Source organism: Centruroides vittatus, unplaced genomic scaffold (assembly GCF_030686945.1).
Source record: "Centruroides vittatus isolate TY-2023 unplaced genomic scaffold, ASM3068694v2 contig_2889, whole genome shotgun sequence".
In the NCBI taxonomy this organism is placed as follows: Eukaryota; Metazoa; Arthropoda; class Arachnida; order Scorpiones; family Buthidae; genus Centruroides; species Centruroides vittatus.
Genome location: NW_027121838.1, coordinates 19,630 through 36,595, shown reverse-complemented (window position 1 = coordinate 36,595; position 16,966 = coordinate 19,630). Strand labels below are relative to the sequence as shown.

General features: G+C 33.8%; 2 protein-coding genes across 3 annotated transcripts; both read right to left on the bottom strand.

Annotated features, from left to right (window-relative positions):
• Positions 1–1,425: 1,425 nt before the first annotated feature.
• LOC136972278 (uncharacterized) lies at positions 1,426–4,035 on the bottom strand. Of its 2 annotated transcripts, none has more exons than XM_067266836.1 (6): positions 3,935–4,035; positions 3,799–3,874; positions 3,474–3,568; positions 3,303–3,407; positions 1,859–1,906; positions 1,426–1,781 (listed from the first exon to the last, which is right to left on the bottom strand). In XM_067266836.1, exons 1-6 carry the CDS (start codon positions 3,998–4,000, stop codon positions 1,515–1,517), a joined length of 657 nt encoding a protein of 218 aa, XP_067122937.1. In that variant the 5' UTR covers positions 4,001–4,035; the 3' UTR covers positions 1,426–1,514. The 2 variants fall into 2 exon arrangements, with proteins under 2 accessions (XP_067122937.1, XP_067122938.1); XM_067266837.1 differs by having other exon boundaries at positions 3,303–3,404.
• Positions 4,036–5,240: 1,205 nt separating this feature from the next.
• LOC136972274 (uncharacterized) lies at positions 5,241–16,396 on the bottom strand. Its single transcript, XM_067266831.1, has 9 exons — positions 16,355–16,396; positions 9,332–9,671; positions 7,639–7,713; positions 7,082–7,336; positions 6,959–7,014; positions 6,312–6,425; positions 5,610–5,871; positions 5,389–5,536; positions 5,241–5,319 (listed from the first exon to the last, which is right to left on the bottom strand). The coding sequence occupies exons 1-9, from the start codon at positions 16,394–16,396 to the stop codon at positions 5,241–5,243; spliced, it is 1,371 nt and encodes a 456-aa protein (XP_067122932.1).
• Between the last annotated feature and the right edge of the window lie 570 nt (positions 16,397–16,966).

Sequence of the window (16,966 nt, the reverse complement as noted above, 5' to 3'; positions counted from 1 at the left end):
ACAAGCATTCAACAGAAAGTGAATATATCTTGTTTTCGGGTACACAAATCAGTAGCATTTATCCTAGTAGTTTTTATGTAGCCTGTTTGACTGAGGAGCGAAGGCAACGCAACATATGGCCGACATACCAGAAGGAAAATGCCTCCCAGAAGGACTTCTATGCAAAATTGATCCTTATTTAGGCGCTAGACAAATAAAATAAACCCGGAAAATTTCGCGTTGGCGAAACGCCAGCCCGCCACCAATTACCAATGTTCATTAGTTTTATCCACTCTGCTACTGGTGGGTTATTGATTTAACAGCTTTCCATGCGTGAAATTGCCAGAATTTATCACGTATTAAATCTTTTATATCTTCAGCATTATTTTTGATAAAAAGTAAGGAATCCGAAAAAAAAGAATAATGATTAGCAAGCTGTTTTAATATAGGGAGCCTTCATACACCCATAGGATTTACTGTGAAACTACACATCCGGATTTCATCCCGAAAGTTACGTACATCTTACTGATGACTTACGTAAAAGTATATTTTAATACGCGATAAAATAGCAGCAATTGTCAGTCTTAATAAGCTTCTAGAGTAAAACAGCCGTGGATTATATCCGCATATCAACGACCGATTGATCAATGTGGAGGTGGTACAAATTTAGGATTGCCAATGTTTTTCCGTTTGGCATAACTTATTGCATCCCTTCGCAATAATGCGCTGAACCCACGTAAGAATCTAGAATGTAAAGAAGTTTTTTGCATGCCTACGAGAGGAAATAGCTGCAGTATACTGTTTGAGAGTTAGTGGTGAGCCACAAAATTTTAAATTTTAGTAGTAATTTTTTCTTATAACTTTTAAAAATGTGTTCTGTTTATAACGAGAGTATTTTTGGTGTGATGGTGTGACGTTAATATTTCGCGAAAATTCCAATTGTGAAAGTGTGCCATTAGCCGAAAACGATAGTTCGTATACTATCAATTAACTTTTTGGGAAAAAAATCTTATCATCGTCATCCAATAGCGGACCCAGAAATCTTTAGTGAGGGTGCAGAAAGGAAACAATAGGTTGTAAAGATAAATTTCTTTTTAAATTTGCTAGTTATAGCTGAATACACAGACAACTACCTTCTTTCATAGATATATCGTAATACCCCAAACTATTTCAAATACCCACAGGAATGGAGGTACAACTGCACCCTAGCACCCCCTAAATCTGCCGTTATCACACGAACATTGATGATGATAATGATCATCATCATCAATGTATCTCAATTTGAAAAAGTGAAAATTTTAACTTACTAAAACAAATATTTTCTTCACTTTTATTTCATTTTATACTAGAAAATCAGTTAAAGAGAGAATTATTGCTTGTTAACTTATTTAAATATCAGAAAAAATTATAATATACATTATAAAATTTCAATAAATCTTGTTAATATGACACGCCAAAATATTACAGTTACAGATTTATATAATAATTCCTTTATTTTTTTTTTTAGTGTTACGAAGTATGATCTTAATACAATCCTATTTTAAGTTTCCCTCGTGATTTGATGTCGTGTCTAAATCTTCGTCCGACGATGATATTTTTAAATTTTCTGAAGAATATAAATTTTCATTATCTTCTGTGACTTGTTTATCATTTTTCAAATTTTCCTCTAATGGAATTTCTTCTTTTTTATCGTCTAAATTCTCTTCCTCGCAGTTTTTATTTGATGAAACCTCCAGTTTTCTTACCTGTTTCTTGTGTTTATAAGTTTTATAGTAATAATACACATATAGTAAACAGTATATCTGTAAAGAAAAAATTTTCTGTATGAAAATGATTAAAACTGAGTTTAATGTTGAAACATAACATTGATTATACTTACATTCATACAAGTTAATATAAAAGTCAGCATCATTAGAATAATCAGCATCTAAATGTAAAAGATAATTAAATTTAGTATCATCACCAATCACCAATCCCCTTTCCCTCTCAGTAGGTCCGGTCATGACGTAATCGTTCTCCAAACTGTCCTCTTTTGAGTTTGCTCCTCGTTAAACTAACTCTTTTAGATCTTTCCTAACTGCTACTTTCCTACTTCTCTTTGGCCTAACTATCTCACTCTCTAATTCCTCTAGTCAATACACCCTCTTCTTTACTAGCCATATGCCCATTCCACATATTTTTCACGAGTTCTCTCTTTCTAATGTCTTACTCCTAAACTACTACCTGTATTTTCATTTCTAATCCTATCAGCTAAGGTGAGCATTTTCGTTTTTGCTGTCTATAGTATTTTACCAAAGAATTTTTTATTCCCCGTCATAAATTCATACAATACTCCTAACAACAGACTTATAAAGCTTGTTAAAATGTTTAAATGTAACTGATACTCTTATCACAAAGCACTCGCATGCATTCTTTTGTCACCCTATACTTCTTTTGTTAGCTATATTCGTGTCTAACTTTCCTCCATTGTTATTTTCCTTCTTCAATAACTAACCTACATTCTTCCTCCTTATCATTAAAGTTGAAATGTATTTTCTGTTAATTCTTCACTCCCAAACGTTTTAAATTTCTTTTATCAATTGTTTCTCTTCTTAACTATATCATCTGCGAATGTTATGTACCATGATTCTTCCTTTGCTGTACTCTCTAACTGTTTATCCAACTAAAATGAAATCAAAAATTATAAACTTAAAACTGAACCTTGATAGACATCTACAGCAAGCTTTAGATAGAAGTATCTCCACGCATTGTCTAAAATTGAGTCTACACACTTATATACATATATTGTACTATTCCTACGTACATATTCCTGTATACATTACTCTCCTATTTCTTTTCCTAAGTATCTGCATATAAAATTTCTAAGGATTCTATCATTCACAGATTTAGAAAAAAGCGTATACCATCGTGTTCAAATTCCTTATATCATTACAATTTTCTCATCTGCATAACTACAAATATTGGATCGACATTGTTGATCTACTGGCATAAATCCAAACTCATGTCTAGTTATGGTAGCCCTACTTATTTTCATAACTTCATTGTATGACTTATTCATTGCGCATCTTTTTCTCTCATAAATGGTACAGCCATCTCTCTTCATTACTCTGGCATTTGAACCTTCTATAATTAGTCTAACAAACCCCTTTATTCCTGAATTTACCGCTTTACCTTTACATGATAAATCCTGCCATTAATTAACTGTTTGCTAATACTATGTAATCTGTGAATTCCCTAATACTACGACTTTCTCTAATATCCGTACTGCATGCCCTTTCCATTAGGCCTGATTAGATATTAGAAATCCTTATCAGTTCACTTACGGACGTTTTGACAATGGCGACTAAAAGACAGATTTCCGAAGCAGGAACACCAATAGTTACAATTGACATCCACATTAACCATGGCAGCATCAGCTTAGGCTTCTTCTGAAAATACAAAGATTTAATCGAAAAATTTATAATTTCGATACATTGACGTATAAAATCAACCACCTTTCTAATGGCAATAAGCAGCAGGAAACTCACTAGCAGCAGTCCAGACCACGCGATCCAACTAATGATTTTATATAAATTATAACACAAAGAGTCTATAGGAAAAAAATTCGGTTAATGTTACCTATGGTTTCAAAATGGCGGCTCGTCTCTGATTCTAGTAAACAAAAGAAAGGAAACAGTGGGGATGCACGTTCTAACCTGTTTCCTTTCTTTTGTTTACTAGAATCAGAGACGAGCCGCCATTTTGGAACCATAACATTAACCAAAAATTCTTGATTAAAGAGCATTCTAACAACATTAAAATAATCCAACAATTACTTACCAATTTTATTCTGGTCAATGTAATTTCCTGCAAACGTTTTATAATTGCCAGTAGCTAATCGGATTAGAGAATACATCTGGAAATTTTATACAGAATTAAGTTGTGTACAACACAAACGTGTTATAAACATACTTACCAATGTGTATGATCCAACAAAGTAAGAAATTTCCTTACTTTCTTTATGAGTAAGATTTTTAACCATTACTACAATATTCTTACAATAAGTACTTTCCAACAATGAACGTTAGTCGAATTCGAGATTATCGAATAAATAGAAGTGAAATCTGTTCAACACGGAAAAGAATTCTTCGGTACGGAGCGATCTTCTAATAATAAAACCTTCAAAACGGAAAAGTGCCAAACCAGAAAAGTTGTTCTTGAAATACCGGTTTACTCAGATTTTAGTGTATTAACTGCGTTAGACTTGACACGATGCCAGTTAATACGACCATAATTACATTATAGACACTTACATTGTTATATCTCCTACCCGTGACCGAGTGAGTAAGAACAATGACAGTTAGGAGCAGCGGCACCCTTAGATTTTATACGTTTGTTCTCATTTTACGAAGAGCATCGCATATTATGCAAGAAATTTCGATTTTATGATTCAACGTCGAATTAGCACTCCAAGATGGCACTGATTAGCCTCGAAGTTAATCGACCTTAAAAACAAGGAATGGGGTTTTGGTCAATATACGACGAAACTGCTTGGGACAGTGGGCAAATATCGTTCATTAGTCTCTTATATTTGCAGAATAGGTTAAGTCGTGAATTTTGTTTATTGATAATGAAATTTGAGGCCCAAGGTAAAGGGGGGCAGTTGAAGGGGAAATTGACGTGACTCGGGTTTTGCAATGTACCGAAACGGAGTCGCGGGTACTCGAAACCAAACGATCTGGCCTCATGATATTTGAGAGTTTTTGCATCTAAATAGGAACCAGTTTCGCCTACTAAGTGCTCGCGAGAAGTGCCCGTTCGAGTGTCACCTTATCACTCCAATCTAATGATCGTACAGACGTTATTCTTGTACACCATACAGGCAAATTTGAAATTCTACAGGAAGTGTCACACTTCAAAATTAATAAAACATTTAATGTAGAGAATGTCAGGTTGAGAGATCCTTATTAAGATACCGAAATATTGGCAAAAAAATTTGAAAATCCGAGAAAACTGGTACAGAAGTAACAACAACTAAGACGTATCAAATATTAAAGTTTATTTTCGATTTAAAAAAAAAGTCTTTAAAATAATCGACTAAATATACATAAAATCTTATTAAAAATCCAGTAAAAACAGTTTTTCAAAACAGCAGTCCATTCACCTGTAACAATAAAAAAAAAGACCAATTTTTTAATTTTCTTTGTATAATTAAGATATTTTAAGATTACGTAAGTGAGATTTTCATATGTACGATTACATTAATCGTTGAAATAAATGTTTCACTCGTCGTTAGACAGAAGACGAATTTTATTGTAAGGATATTTGTCTTCAGGAATGTCCGAAGAATAGTCAAATAAGCTGGAAGAAAAAGTGACATGAGAAAGTCCTCTTTTCTCAAGATAGAAAGGAAAGAAAAAAACTACTCACTTTAATTTTTCGATCGCTGCAAAGTTCTCTTTACCTTTGAAGCGTCTTGAATTCGCTTCCATATACTGTATTAATGTATCAACGATCTTTTGCAATTGCTCGTGGAAACCGTTTCCAAGTTTCAATTCTTTGTCCTCTACATGTACATCTAAAAAAATAGTACTATTTAAATAATTTATATATATATTTATTTATATAATAGTCTCAATTGCACAACGTACCTTGTGGTAGTGCTGATTGCAGCTTCAAGACCGAAAATGCTTCCGCGTGTGTCATACCAGAGGCTTCCAATTCTTTCGCTTTGTCGAAATAAGCGCGTCCAGAGTCGTATATCATTCTTATCAAATTTAAAAAGATCATATCCACCTTCGTCATACAGCAAATAAAAGAATTGTGTAATCGAAGCATCCTATAAACGTTCAGAGATCTCTCTATTAATTGCAAAATTGCGCCCTCTGCATACGACCTCAATCTTAGGTTTTTCTGTGGAAGAAAAAAAAATTGGTTAATTAAAAAGACAATATAAGTTAACAAAGAAAATTCCTGTTTACACGAACTAAACGGTATTATTATAAAAAGGTTGAGGCCGAAGTTTTAAACGCGAGAACGTGTACGTCGGACGTTCGGCGCCGCTTTCCTGTAAGTCTAGAAGTTTGGCAATGGTGCTTGGAAAGTCAGTGGAATCAAGCTCGACATTCCAAACGCCATTGACAAACTTTTAGACTTACGGGAAAGCGGTGCCGAACGTCCGACGTACACGTTCTCGCGTTTAAAACTTCGGCCTCGACCTCGCTATTGTATAATTTTCACTTGTTTTATGGTGGTTTCATTAAACTTAAGATGTTTTTCTTACGAATTAAAAGTGAAATTTTAGTCTTCAACGAAGAATTAAGGAAAGAATGCAAAGAAAAAGTTACACGTACCTTTCGTTTCTCGCTTGAATTACGGAAACTTGGAAGGGAATTTAGCCATTTGTAAAAGAATTGCTCCATGTACATCAGACAATCCAGGAATGAATCTTGTTGATCACAAAACAGCTAATAAAAAAAGTTAAGAAATTACGAGACAAAGCCTTAAGTCTATCGCTAAACACGAGATGACCAAATTAACCAGAGTTCTTTTTTTTAAGTGTGTATCATTCCGCTACTGTCACTCAGCAACGACGATGAGTAAAATCTTCCTAAATTCGAACGTTACATCACACAACATCCAAGAAATTTGATAGTCATACAAGCTGAAAATAATGGAGAGGGGGGAACTCTACAGGATTTTCTACTTTGTGACAAAAGACCGAACTAAATCTTGTAGTTTGTGGACTGAAGAGGACTTCATTCTTATTCCGGTCGATTCTATAAAAACTAGATTTATGAACTTACATCTTCAATAGCTTAATAAAATTATAGGCATATTGCAAATGCGGCTTCTATACACGTGGATAAGTAAACCGACAGATCCAGTTTCATTTGAGAACAGATGAAAATATGCTTAATGACATAACGCTTCATTGAAATGAACTACAGACTTCAATTTGTTATAAATTAATATTTACGTCTAAAAATATCGGACTTACCAGATAATATTTTTCTTCGGTACATATTTTACGTTCATAACTACTCGGCAATTGGCCTAAAACGAACTTCATATTAGCACTTTTTCCAAATCCGTGTAACTTAGAAATCAATGTTTTACTTACTTAAGACTTTTCCGTAATCCATTTTGACGTCATAGCACTTGCTTAAACGACAAAATTTACACCTGACACCATCCTTTTTATTTAGAGAACATTGACCGCTTTTGAAAGAACAAGGGATTGTCTCTCTTCGGAGGAGGATATTCACTTTAAAGAAGTCTGTACAAGAACTGCACGTGAATGCTCCGTAACAATTCGATACTTCAGGATCTCCGCAAACCTCGCAGTATTTAGGTGTTTCTGGTAACGCAGCAGCTGCTGCAACAAAAGAAAAAAAGTTGAATTAATAACACAATACTGAAACCTGAAGACAGGAAAGTGTTCGAGCCAGTAATTAAGAATTAAAATTAGTCTTTATCAATAGATAAATTACTAAGTTTTCAAAAGATCAATTAGCAACATGATTCGGCTTAATACAGAATATAAGTATTGTTTAAGTGTGTATCATCCGCCATTTTTGGTCTAACGTTAGCTTAATTTTCCGTTAAAACCGATTTAATTAAATTTAGGAAACTTAAAAAGGAAATATTATGAAATATTAATTACTAAACTAAGCATACCCATTTCACCACAAACTCGAAATAATAATAAAACCAATGGTCTGAACTGTTTCACTCGATTGTTTCCTCGATCTGCTGTTAATTAAGTTTTAAATATTATTGAAAAAATTTTCTAATATATTTAATTTATTTAAAATTTCAAATATTTATAATTTAAAATAATAAAATTTTAATTTTAACAGTATTAAAAATTTTAATGGAATTAAAATATTAGTTTTACATATATTAATGATTTGCATTATGATATTTAAATTCATTTCGTGTAAATAATTTCTATTCGAATATTTAGGTTATTTATTTATTGTTGTGTGTTTTAATTTAATGTTAAAAATATTTTACAAATAGAATTAACGTGGTTTTAAATTATATTAAATTCTTGTGTGGCCACGTGTAAGCGTGTGGGTCTTCCACTAAATGGCAGACATTTCGTATCTGCTCTGAAGTGTTTCGTCGATTTTTTCCCGTGTTTAGTGTTCTCATTTTGGAAAAAGCGATGACAGATGAAAAGTCTTCGGTTAAAGATACTTAAAAGCTATTTAATTGTAATTAAATGAATTAGGTCGTCTACAATATTACTGTTATTTCCAAAAATAATGAAAAATCGTTTCGTTTCGGTGTTATTTTGTCTGAAAAGATGAAGATTTCTAAGCATTGCTTGAGGGGATATCATCCTACACTATATGCTCGAATGTCACCCTACTAGTTTTGTTAATAGGGGAAAATTTAAACACGTACTTTAAGACAAATCCGCGGAACACTGGTGGTTTTTCGCTATTCGGATTTAATTTTGGGTTTCTTCGTGTGTTTAACATGTAAATATGGGCCAGTTTCCCAAAGGATGTATTCCGTTGGTAGACCAACAGATCTACTAAAATGTATGCCACTCAGGAAGAGTTTCCATGGGATGCCGACCCTTATTTAGACTTTAACGGTGGCAGATCTACATAAGAAATAACAAAGCTTAAACCCAGGACCTCCAAATTTTAGGGAACCCAAGCCACAAATATATTGCTAAGTAGGCAAAGTATATATTGCTAAATAGACGTAGAACGTACAATACTAAGTTACAAATTTCTTGAAAAATTTTTTAAAAATTCCAGCAACGAGTTACTTATCTTTCCTAGAAACATTTAATTGGCACCATTCATTATGATATTTAATTTAAAAACTATTTAAATTTTAACTATTGTGAAATGGCAAAAACTTTAATTTTGAGGATAGAAGCGGCTTTTGTACGAAATTGGCCCTTATTTAAAGTTAGACACGTGAATAAAATATGGAAAATTTCACATGGTCAGCCAGGGGCATAGTCACGGTGGGGCAGGGTGGAGCAAGTGCCCCACCCTGGCTCATTCAGTCAAACGAAAAATTATAGGTCAATAGGCTATAATAATGTGACCAGAGGGTCGGCACCTCTTTAGTGCCTCGTCAGGACTGACACCACTGTGTCTTCTAGGATAGACACAGAAACCTTAACGGCCGCAAATTAGGAAATCGCGCGAGCTCTCACGTGCGCGGGCGATCGGATTCGGGTGTAGGAAGGTTGAGAGACGTATCGGAAGTGAATCACTCGGATACTAGGTTAACAAATAAAATATCCGATTTAATTCGACTAAAAAGAATACATAGCTTTATGCTATCGAATAACGGTCAAGAGAGAGAGTTTACAAGAAACCGCGAGTTGGTAAGATACCTTTGATGCACTTATAACTGTGCGGACTTTCGGAGGGATGAACTTCGGTCGGTCGTTCGGTCGGAACGGAATCCAGGAGTTGTTGGGGAAGCGTTGAAATTTCTTTGCCTTGGATGGAGGTCGAAACGATGAAGAACCGGAAGATATAATAATCCGTATCGGTGGGAAGTTTGAAGGTGTTCCTAGAGAAACACAGGGTGTGATATTCTTGGTGGCCTGTGTGACGACGATACACCTCTTTTGGCAAGGCATAAGGTTGATGGGCACAAGGGCACTTGCGGATTCTCTCCACGACCTCTTGTCCTTGAGTCACTCCTTTTACATCTCCAAGCCTCTTTATCTTTTTTTCACCAATAGTAATTTTTTCTTAAGAGTTCTCAGTGACACATTCGATGAGTGGGAGAGATGCGATCATCCTCCGGTAATAAAATTGGAAACTTTTTTCTTTGGAATATTTTCATTTCGAAAACGAAAAATGAATCTTCTCTCCAAATTTTCGTCAAGTCAAACTCTCGTCAGTATTGCGCGGCAAGAAAGCATGTTTGAATCGTGGCGGAAGACATGAGTACATGACTTGACGTGAATACAAGGCATGAGTGACGTGAGTACACGACACACCCGGCAACAGCTGCCACGTGTTGCCGGGTGTGTCGTGTACTCACAACACCGGCAACACTGCCACGTGTTCTCGTTCTTGTTTCTTTTTCATGCTGTACGCACTGCAGAATAAATACATCTCTTTGTCTGCCAGTTTTAAGTGCCTTTTATAAAAAATCCAATCCGCTAGTTGATAAAAGTAATTATGTCATCAATTTCTTGTTTGGTGTAGTTTTAAATAAAAATCTTTTATAATAAAGTACTCGTATTGTTTAGTGTGAGTACTCATGAAATAATTCAGCTTATAGGATTTTAGATTAAGAAATAACAATAGAATAAATTTGCATTATTTGGCGTATTTGTGCAAGCCATTGTTTGAATGTTGTTTGACTTTGACTTGTTTGAATGAAAATAATTTGGCAACCTGAAAGTAACTACAGTACATGATTAGCACTATTATATTGCTTGCTTTGAGACTATATCCAACTATAATTTTGAAAAGAATCAAGACTTTTTAATGGAATCATTAGAAAATTTAGCATTGTCCCACCACTATTGAGCAAGTAGTATGAAAATGAGTTCACTGCAATGAAATTCGTTGTCTAAGTGTACATGTTTCAGTGTTAAAGAAACTACAAATTATTCAAGGATAAACTGCAGAATAAAACTTCCTTACATTATACAATGAAGTTTTTACTATCCAGGCTGCTTTTTTATTTTTTTATTGTATATAATGAAACCTGCTTCAATTTCTGCTAATTCTTAAAAGCGACTTAAGACTGAAAACTTAAACTTCACCACTTCCATGTTTTCTTTCGTTACCTTCATTATTATTACCTGATTTTATTTTGACATTCACTGCTGTTGAATAAAAATAGTTAATTTTGTATTGTTATAATTAATATAATAATTAACTTGTATTGGTTGATATTTTTGAGAATTTACACATCTATGCTATCTGTTAATGCCAGGTTTCTCTTTTGTTTTTTTACTGTCCCGAAATGTTAAATAAAGCGTATATGTCTGAAAAGATATTATAACAAAAATACATGAAACAGTAGTTAATGAATGACACTGTAATTTTATTATTCAGAAAATATACAATCTCACAAAAAAGTATATGAGTTGCTTATGTAGAATGAAATATTTTGGTACTTTAATCAAATTTTAAGACATTGAAACTGAAATTTTTCTCATTGATAAAGAATGCAAACGTTTTATCCTAGTTATTCATTATAAACAACTGGACATTAAATTAGTTTCATATATGAATGACAATAAATTTGTTAAATATTAAAACTGTCATGCAGAATTAGATATTATGTGCATATTTCTTTCGATAATCCTTTAAAAGTTGAAAATTGCATTAATTGTTTGCAGAAATTTACATCTCTAACTGATGCAGACCTATATACACCGTTGCCTCGTATATAAGGACATTCATTCATTCATTTTAAGTTTATTAGGTACCAATTTTAGTACATAGCACGGTTCCGCTTTGGGCACTACCGGGAATAAAGACAGATAAATTTACAGGTATACAGATATATAAATTTTCACATAAGGAACCCAGCTGGCTGTACGAGCGTGCCTTCGCTCTTACAGTGCCAGCGCAAAGGGACAGCACAAAAGGACAGAACATTCGCAGAACCCCTAGAGGAAAGTGAGGTTATGTGTGATTTGGCTAATCTTTCTAGTCAGGTTGTCGAAAGCCTGGAAAATTTCCCGTGTCCTCCAGAAGTCAGCCGGGTCGCAGGGCCACCCCACCCCCTGCTCCCGAAGTAAGAGTTGTAGCTCGAGTCTATGCTGATCCAATATCATGCAGTCATTTAGGTAGTGTAGAGCACCATCCCCAACGTTGCAAGTTCGGGCACAGTAGTGATGTGCCGTGGGCAAACCTGACCAGATAAGCAGCATACCTTCCGTGATTTGTGAATACTTGAGAATTATAGTAGTTGGGGGTGTACCAACTATTTTGCAGGAATGTCTCGAGGTTAGGAATAAAGGTGTGAGTTATATGATCTTCATGTTGGTCTCAGCTTTGCTGCCAGAGAGTAAGAGTCTCTTTACGCAGAAAGTTGCGGAGTGTGCGTTGACTCAGTTTGCAATACGAAATGGAAAGGGATTTGTCCGTAGCAGCCTCCTTGGCCAGAGTATCCGCTCTCTCATTTCCCCGCTCACCCTGGTGTGCTCTGATCCAGTTAATGTCAAAAGTGCATCTGGAAGCATGTAAATCCCCGTATATAAGGACAGTCAGACAAAATAAACTTTATTCTGCCCGACACCGCTTGGCACAGTCGGGATGAGTAAATACAGTGTGTACATAAATACATAAAGATGACGTGCCGAGCAGGAAGACCGACAATAGGCGTAAAAAGAAAAGAAAACAAAAATGATTTTACTTTCTTAATTATATCATTTTTTCTTTCACATAATTATAAAATTGGGCGCGAATCATTTTAAAATTATAATGACAAATCAAAATTGCTTCAATTGTCTCCACTGATCACCTGTTTCTTTTTGTCGGACCATTGAGTTGACATTAGGGAAAATATTCTCTCCACATTTGCATTGTGGGCTGGAATGGCAAATACGTATTCGCATAGCTTTATTAGCTAACACCATTTTTGATCAATGCTTTGTACTGTAAAAAACTTCAGCCATTTCTCTTCCATACTCAATTTCATAGTTGCTTCGCAGTTTTTGGTTGGTATTATTTTTTTTCTAAATAATCTTTTAGGTATACAAACTTGTTGAATAGAATCTCAGTGTTGCCAATATCTATGTTTCTTACTTGTAAATGCAATAGTACAATATATTTCTTCGAATTCAGGAAATTGGTGGAAAAATGGGACAGATAGTAGTACAGGACTGAGTAGTGAAATATAGTGACAATCCCATATATAAGCGACATATAGCAACCCTAGGCATCAAATTGTGAGATACCAGCAATTACAGCTTTAACACTAAATGAGGTTGGTCCAATGATGCAATGAGTCAAACAAATACAGTATAATCATTGTCACGAGTTTTGAATTCATTCACTCGAGCCAGGTTTTCTTAAATGTACATTTGTGTAAACTTTTTTTGAGGAAAAAAGAATCAGATGAATGCCTAGCTACAAAATCAATTTTTAAAACATAAAACAGCAATAAATTCAGTACAAGTAATTATTTTTATTTAGAATTGTGCAAATTACATTTATGATCAACAATAGCGAGGTTGATGCTGAAGTTTTAAACGCGAAAACGTGTACGTCGGACGTTCGGCGCCGCTTTCCTGTAAGCCTAGAACACTGGTCTTGAGCGGAACCTGGCTAGTTTAGGAAAGTCAGTGGAATCGTGCTCGACATTCCAAACGCTATTGTCAAACTTCTAGGCTTACAAAAAAGCGGTACCGAACGTCGATGTGTACGTTTTCGCGTTTAAAACTTCGGCCTCAACCTCGCTAGTATCACCTATGAATCGTGATAAACATTTCTCTATATACAATAAGCTAAACTAATATAGCTTGAACAACACCTTAAATACTTTTTCCAGCGACACACTAATTTCTTTAAAGAAAAGTTATCAGCTTTTCTTTATAGGTCTGCTTCAGGCTTAACAAGAAGATTCAAACTGTCTTAGTTCGAATCTTCTTGTTAAGCTGACACAGACCTATATACACCAATAGGCGTACATGGGGCATCGTGTAACCTCTGCTTTGTCGACATAACCAAGACACAATACAGTTAACGTCACTAGTTATTGATTCACGGTAGTTCTTGAACAAAAGAAAAAAGAAAACGTCTACTAAAAATGTAGTTAACCTAACCAAACCAACCTGACCGAAGCACCTCTATTGGGTTTACTTAGGTACACTTCAACCACAAATGTACTGTGGTGGCATTTCGAATTACATAAAATCATTTTTTTACACTGGCACCTATTTGTAGTACACAAATCAGTTTGGCCTAGGTCAAACTAGTTAAGCCTAAAGTATTTAGGCCAAACTATATTGTCCTAGGCTAAACTAGTATATCCTGATACGCGTAGGATAAACTAGTTTGGCCTGAAATCGGGTTTGGCCGGTAACATATATATATATATACCGGATTTGTGTACCCTCGCTGTAATATTTACGATTACAGCCTTTGTAACCACTACGATTGTAGTGGTTACAAAGTTAAATATTACAGCGTAGGTACACAAATCGGGTTTTAACAAGCAGTTAAGAGTGAAACAGGTAAAATACAAAAGATACATAAAACACACGAGTTGATTATAATGCACTATGCAAAATAGTAGAAATGACATAAAAGTTACTGAAAAAAAAATCGATTGCACTGCTGTGGCTTTATACAATACATAGATATTTAAAACAATACATAGATAATTAAAATTATAAAAGAAATACACCAATATCCTCACATTTAAAGAACAAATTAAATAACTTTTAATTAATACACAAATAACTTCAATTATACACAAAGCAGTAAGCAACCAGAAAATATTTAAATAAGAACTTGGTGTTTCTGTAGTACTTATCAAACACTGGAAATAGGGGATAAGTTTTAATTTAATTTTTATAGTCCTATAGTTTTCCTTGATTAGAGCATGACTTTTTAATTGATTAAATATAGCTTCATTTGTTCCGAAGAATGTATACACTGAAACAAAACGAAGCTGTTAACAGAGGCCAAAAATTACTTAAACAATTAAAAATACAGAGAATCTGTGCAGAATTTATGATTAAAATGTATTATTTTATACTTTACAATTAAACTTCCTTAACATATGGTAGTTAAATTTTGACTGTTTAATTAGTTAATTTGTTACTTTTGTATATTTAAAATGTGATTTATTAAATAGCATTGCTTTAAACATAAAAAGTAGAGCATTGCTTTAATTTACAAAACTGGCACCTGGTTGTCATTGTGCAGTTTCCTCCATTGTCACAGTTGGGAAATTCGTAATTTTTAATTGTCTATTCGAAAAACCGGTTACAATCACAAACTTTGCAAACTGAAAAATCCGAGAGGCAGACACTACAAATTTGAATACAACTTGGGCATGCAGCGGAGATATCATTATATGAATTTTCCAAATTTTAAAAATTACCAGCTTCAGTAGAAAACGCCTTACGAACCATTTTTGATCATCCATTTGTCTCTAGTTTCTTGAGAAATTCTCGAAAATTTGAACGCAAATCTACACAGATAGTTCTTAAAATCCTGTTTTTAATACGTTGACTGCCACGTGACTTATTAGGATTCTGTTAAAAACACGTCATGCTTAATACAATAAGAAAAGAACAACTCTCGATGTCCTTTCCCCTTATTACTGGAATTACTTGTCATTGGCCAACGAATCGCCGTTCTCGACAAAGTAAATTTTTTTCTGGAGCATTTGAATTTTTAAAAGTACTGGAGTTCTATTCCCCTTAGTGTTCGTTCTTAGTTGACAGTGTCACGGTTGTAGCTCTTTCTTATTTTTCCAACATTTTAAGTTTCCTCACTTTTAATTCTAGCTTTCGTGTCTCTATTTAACTCACTTCGGACTCGTTATTCACAGATACCTTCTTTTTGTGTTGTATTAGTTTAAGGAAATCCAGCGACCAAATTCTTTCGAACAAAACACAACACCTCAATGGTTTGTTTACTTCGCTTCTTGCCGCTTGGATGAATTGAAGTATGGTCACTTATATATTAGGCTTGAATCTGACGTGTCGTGACGTTACAGGAAGAGATCGTGTTGTATATAACTATTCTGTCTAAAATACACTATTTTGAGGGTAAAAATTCATGTTTTGTCAATATTATTATAAAATATAGTTAAATGCAATACGAAATTACTCCTGTTTAAATAAGTCGAAAGCTAATTTTTTTAATTGGCGAATTTTTATACTAACAACATTATAAAAACTCTAGACTTTATTTTTAAATCTCAAACAATAAACTTTATTATAACAAAGTATACGAACTTTACAAATGTATATTTAAAAAGATTCTAACCTTTTATAACGAAAGTTCGTTTAAGGTTACATAATTTAATATTTTCATATTTTTATTTATAAATTTTTAGTATTATTGAAAGTACAGAATTTTCTTTTCTCGCGCATTTCGTTTGTAATACATAATTTTTGACTTTACAATAATTGTTCGACATAATGTTGCACAAAACAGTTATACGTCTAACTAATGTGTCTTTCCAGCATCGACAATCCCCGTTTTGGGCCCGTAATGCCCATTGCGTATCAACTACGGAAGAATAAATAATGGATAAAAAGATGCTCGGCGTCTGAATAAATGTACTTTATCGTGCTTGCGAAACAAAATAATAATTTGTGTATTATTAGCATAAAAAGACAAAAATGTTTACTTTTCGGCGTAGGAGAGAGCTTCTAAGAAAAATTGTAGGTGTTAAAAGCGTTGAAAATTTTAATTACCATACCGAAAATATCGCAAGTTATCCTTTTATCTCCCCGCATCTTTACCTTTAACTACCAAACTTTAAATAAAACACCGCCAACACTGTAACACGTGACATACATCTGGATTAAAATCCCGTGAAAGTGACAATCGTCATAAAAATTCCCGAATATTAAATTATACATTTCTGAAGTTTAGAAGTGATTTTCAAAAGAAAAAAGTCATTACTATAATATTAAAAAGAAAAATTCTAATGAAAATTCTATGATATGCTAACGAAAACACTTAAAATGCTTAACTATGGTAATTCTCTGCCTAATTTGGTTTAATGTTATACGAAGAATTTATTATAAAACATTTCCTTTTAACCAGCACTTAAGTTTCATTGATTAAGCTTTTAACATAATTGTTCAAAGCGACATTAATTTCATGCAATTAACGTAATTGGTCAACATAAATTTATTGAGAAACCGAAGAAAAATATTCATTCGTAAGTCTCTTAAATGCGCTTGAGCTTACTTCGCACAAATATTATTCGATCTAAGATTAGAAATTCCTCACTTTTCACAAAACGAATTGAATATGAAGGATGGAAGCTGCATGAATTGTTTCCTGAGGCCCTGTTGGAC